Genomic DNA, 5,000 nt, shown 5'->3' on the forward strand with positions numbered 1-5,000 from the left:
ACCTCTTAAGACGACACTTACCTCGGCCGGTGTGGTGTAAACCCCTTTTGTGATCATGTGAAGGATTATCTACAGTCATTACGAAGTGACAGCTGGTGTTCTTTAGCAAGGCAATTGGAGTTGCTAGCTGCGACTCATTGCCCACTCGAGTTTGGCCTTTAGCTGGCCTTCCTGGCGAGGCAACTCCTCTCAAGTGGATACCAGTGACCTTACTCTTGGCAGAGAAAACACACGTGACCCTTACCTTACATAGTAGCTATACAAAGGGATAATAAGTATGTGTGTGAGGTTTGGAGTGGGGGAAGCATCTAGCAACTGGACTGGTCACAATTTACCGTCATAATACCAATCTCTGAATTCGACAGGAAGCTCTTGTCTGGTTCTTTATGATTGAAAAGATTCCACACCTCCCGGTAGATTCCACTTTTCGCAACCTGGGGGAAAAAAACATGGCATTTGATAGTACATTTCTCATTTTTCTCTTCTTGGATGCATATCCTTCACACATTGCTGCTATCCTACGCCATGCTAGTCTTGTTAGTGTATTATCAAAGCGCTAGCAGTTTTTCCCAACATTCCAACAAATATATGAAACATAAGTTATAGAAGCTTTGTTCATAATAGCCGGTTGGTTATGTGTAAGCAGAAGTAATGGTATGTATATGTAATGGTAGAACCACACAGTTATGAGAAGAATACAGTAATCAAGAATGGGTACTGAAGATCATTTGTATTTATTCACACGCTAAGTTGAGGTACCCGTTCACTGACCAGCTCTAAAGGGAAGATGAACAACTCGGTTGACGATGGATCGATTGTCGTACCCAAGACTCGAACCTAGGTGGGTTCATACGTGGCTCATGACCAGGAACGCCGACAGTTACACTGCTAAAATCCATAATAGTTATGGAGGAGTTCATCTCAGGTCAATATTTAGTGAGAATATAGTGAGGAGGGAAAGGAGAAGAGGTATAGAGGCGCAGTCAAAGCTCAGATTAGAAAGAAAATTTTAAGCACAATAATTGTGAGATGATGGCTTGTGTGGAATTTTCTGCTCCCAGGCCGATGTAAGGATGCGAGATCCGAGCAAATATCAATAGGATGGATATGTTGTTGGTTCAGCAGTCATGAATATCTTTAGTATGACAACTAGAAATAGGAGAAAACATTGAATGAAAAAGGAAGATATGACAGGGATATGTGTGTGTGTGTGTGTGTGTGTGTGTGTGTGTGTGTGTGTGTGTGTGTGTGTGTGTGTGTGTGTGTGTGTGTGTGTGTGTGTGTGTGTGTGTGTGTGTGAAAATCATGAGAGAGAAGCATAGAGCGTCTTTCAGGATGGCAGCATCATGTTGAACACACGGCAACACGGCACACAATAGTGGATACACAGTTGATGGTACAAGAAGAAGAGGTAGACCACAGAATAGTTAGATGAATGTAGTGAGGGATAATTCAGATGAAGACGTTCTAGTAATTATATGGAACTGAATACAATTGAAGTATCTTATATATGGAGGTGGTGTGTGAATTTACAATCAGCTTGGAAAGCAAAATTACAAGTCATGGAGCAATTTTTAAATGTGGAAATTTATGTTCTACTCTAAGACACTGAAACAGGTTTGAGGATTTGTAGGAGTGACGTTCGGAAACTGTTTGTACCTGATTCAGCTGGTGGAACTTGTAGTGGAATGACGATAGATAGGTTGATATCTGGATGCTTATTACCACTGCGCTATTGGCCATTCCTTCCGTACATTAAGACACATTTACCCCTATACTGTTTTCTTTGTCATAGTTAAATTCTGATTTTCTTTTAGCTGTCATTCACTAATGTTAATTAGGCTATATTCATAGCTATATATCATTTGATGTTCATCATTGATGTGCGCCCGAAGAGTTTGTTATTAGTGGGGAGGAAAAATTATCATTTCAATTAAGGATTCTTTATGCTTTTAGTAATAACCACCTTTTCCTGACGACATTAGCCCTTTTGGTTTGTTGAATGACGTGACGTACTAATGTCGCTTCTACGCACCCTTACCTTCGTGTAGCAACACAAGAAGCTCAATAGTGGTTCTATGGTATCATCAAACGTACCCACCGATATTTACCAAGATTGATAAACGTCGTTTAGGAAATTACAGTCTGTGTTCAAATGTAAGTTTGAGCTGGATGCAGCATTTCTTGCCGTGGAGACAGATAGCCAACAATAGCTAGGATTGAGGCTGGATGACGTCAGTCAGCAAGCATGAAACATTGATTTTCGATAATTGTTTACTTGTTTCTCGTTATCTATTGTTTACCTTGGTAATGATTAACTACATAAGAGCATTTATACCTCTAGAACGTAGCTTAGTAGCCCCGTACTGAGTATCATAAACACAATATTGTATTTAGGTAATGAATCCATTTTCAAGATGTATCTAATCAAGCAGAAGCCAAACGATATAAGGAGATCGAATAGCTTTGGACGGGCTGCCATGGAAAGAAAGCCGAAAGCAAGCAAATACAACTCATAGAGATGGAATTTCCAGAACTAACGTGAAATTGCTTTGGTTGTGGCAGCATTAAACGCTAAGCATTTTTCTTCGTTAACAGAGTAGGTTTGGCTACTTTTATGCTAGTTTATACCAGCGAATCCCATATGAGCAACCCCCATTCCTATGTTGGAGTTGACAGGCTTCATTCGACTGTTTAAAGTATTTGGCATGGAAACATCCTTGTAGCCAACGCGGTCTACCTGTGAACAGTGAACACTGTGCCCTTGAAATGCATTGGAAAATAACCCTAAACACTGAAATTAACTTTGCTATTCTACAACGAATAAAGATCTCAAGATTCTTCATTCAGACTTCTTTACCATTAGATTCCATGGATACATACGAAATGACATGACTCTGTTGAGGAGAAATGTTAATATACTTTGTACGAAAAGTATAGTATAATACATGTACCTTATACACAACACTAAGCCATTTGCAATTACTGTTCTTTCCATTTCAGCAAGACTACATATTGCCAGCAAAAACCAATTACCTCTTAGAAATATGTATATCATTCTTACACGCATTGTACATAACCTAATTTCCTATCATGCTATAAAGATCATTCATCCAAACTTTGTCCTGAAATCAATTATGAAGTATGGTATATATATGTGGCGAACGATAAACTTAAATGAGTCGTACATAAGTGATCCTAAAACTTATACCTCACTAAGTCTGTACTCTGGTTATAGGACTCTTGGTAAGCGAACTAAGACTAACATCACGGAAAGTCACCTTAAAGGGGGTGACGTAGCTGCTGTCCCTGACGGTGCTGATGGTGAAACCGTCCTGGTGGGCTTGAGCAAGGTCATATAGAGAGTCGATGGGTTCCTCGTAGGCTTTGATAGCGAGCGCTGCCGTCAGCGTCCCTGAGTACAGCGCTGGGGATGGATGTCGAAGGTAAAATGAGGGTGACTATAAGGAAATGAAGAATGGTCATGGGAGGAGAGAGAGAGAGAGAGAGAGAGAGAGAGAGAGAGAGAGAGAGAGAGAGAGAGAGAGAGAGAGAGAGAGAGAGAGAGAGAGAGAGAGAGAGAGAGAGAGAGAGAGAGAGAGAGACTGATGAAGGTGCCGTCGATACATAAAGAAGGACAGGTCAAGGGAACAAGCAGGTTGGGAAATCATGTTCTAGAAGACAAGCCAAACGAGAAATCAAAATAGGTGGTTAACGGCAAAAATGACATCAAAATCTTGATCAAAGTTTGTCTATCCCATCTCTGGAACCGTGAAACCTTCTTGTGTGCATGTAGACCAAAGGAATCATTACCATATTTATAAAAGTCGTGTTACCTTTTGTTCATCTTTGGTTTGTTTCTTGATACTGTAGTCTCATATCTGACGTGAACTTCATCTACAGTTGCTAAATGCAAATTCCTTTCGATCTGACTATTCACTTTGATAATTTTCCTTCATATGACAATCAGTTGTTTAAGATAAAAGTCTCTTGCCTGTAATGATTTCTCCACATCAGTGACGTTTCCTCAGTTACTACAAGCTATACACTTTGTTACCAAACTGACAATAATCAAGTCGTTATAGTCACAGCCACACTCACCAAAACAGACATCGTACTGTTGCGCTTACCTTCTGACTCGCAAACTTGGATGTTTTCTTGAGGGAGATCGATGAAGACACCCATGTCAGTAATAGCAACTCTTTACATAACGTGATCTAAATACTTTTTTCATAGACTCTATGGTCATCTTTGTATCTTCCACTTTGTTGTAGGTTTCCCTTAAAAGTTTTATGGCCTGACAGACTTCCAGTAGTTGGTAGTTAGTGGTTGGCAGCCACCGACTAGGGGCCCACATTGCTGTCTTTCTTTGTCTGCCTCACCTAAACATAGGTTCCAGGTATGATCTACCAACACCCACTCTCTATCCATATTTCACGAAAGACTGGACACCTAACTCACACAGTTCTATATACTGTACTAGAATCTTTAGATATCCAGATTTCCATCATATGTCTCTATAAAGGACTGTTAAGAACACAGTGCATGCAACAGTCACTCAAAGAGAAACCAACAAAGCATTCTAACATTCTAACCACTCCCTCCCTTTACCCTTGAGCTTTGTTTCACTCAGAGCCAAGCCATCCAGGTTCCTTTCCTCAAACAGACCACCTATCTTTCCTATCACTCCCCGCGTGACTCCTTCTTCTGTGTCCCCTTTTAGAAAGTTAAATTACAAGGAGGGGAAGGGGGGTTTACAGCCCCCCACTTCCGTCCCCTTTAGTCGCCTTCTACGATATGTGAGCAATGCGTGGGAAGCATTCTTTCTGCCTATCCCTAAGAGTATATATATATATATATATATATATATATATATATATATATATATATATATATATATATATATATATATATATATATATATATATATATATATATATACCCTCTGTTCCTTCTTTTGGAAAATTAAAAAAAAAAACGAGAGGGGAGGATTTCCAGCA

General features: G+C 39.8%; 1 protein-coding gene across 1 annotated transcript in view; it reads right to left on the reverse strand.

Moving 5' to 3' along the window:
* Positions 1 to 5,000, reverse strand: part of LOC139756491 (glutamate receptor ionotropic, delta-2-like) — a 173,199-nt gene that overhangs the window by 33,870 nt on the left and 134,329 nt on the right. Inside the window, exons 6-7 of the mRNA XM_071675935.1 lie at positions 3,282 to 3,427; positions 336 to 434 (exon numbers count right to left, since the gene is read on the reverse strand). Of these exons, the coding sequence (XP_071532036.1) occupies positions 336 to 434; positions 3,282 to 3,427 (245 nt within the window). The remainder of the gene's footprint in view (positions 1 to 335; positions 435 to 3,281; positions 3,428 to 5,000) is intronic.

This window comes from Panulirus ornatus, chromosome 22 (assembly GCF_036320965.1).
Source record: "Panulirus ornatus isolate Po-2019 chromosome 22, ASM3632096v1, whole genome shotgun sequence".
NCBI lineage: Eukaryota > Metazoa > Arthropoda > Malacostraca > Decapoda > Palinuridae > Panulirus > Panulirus ornatus.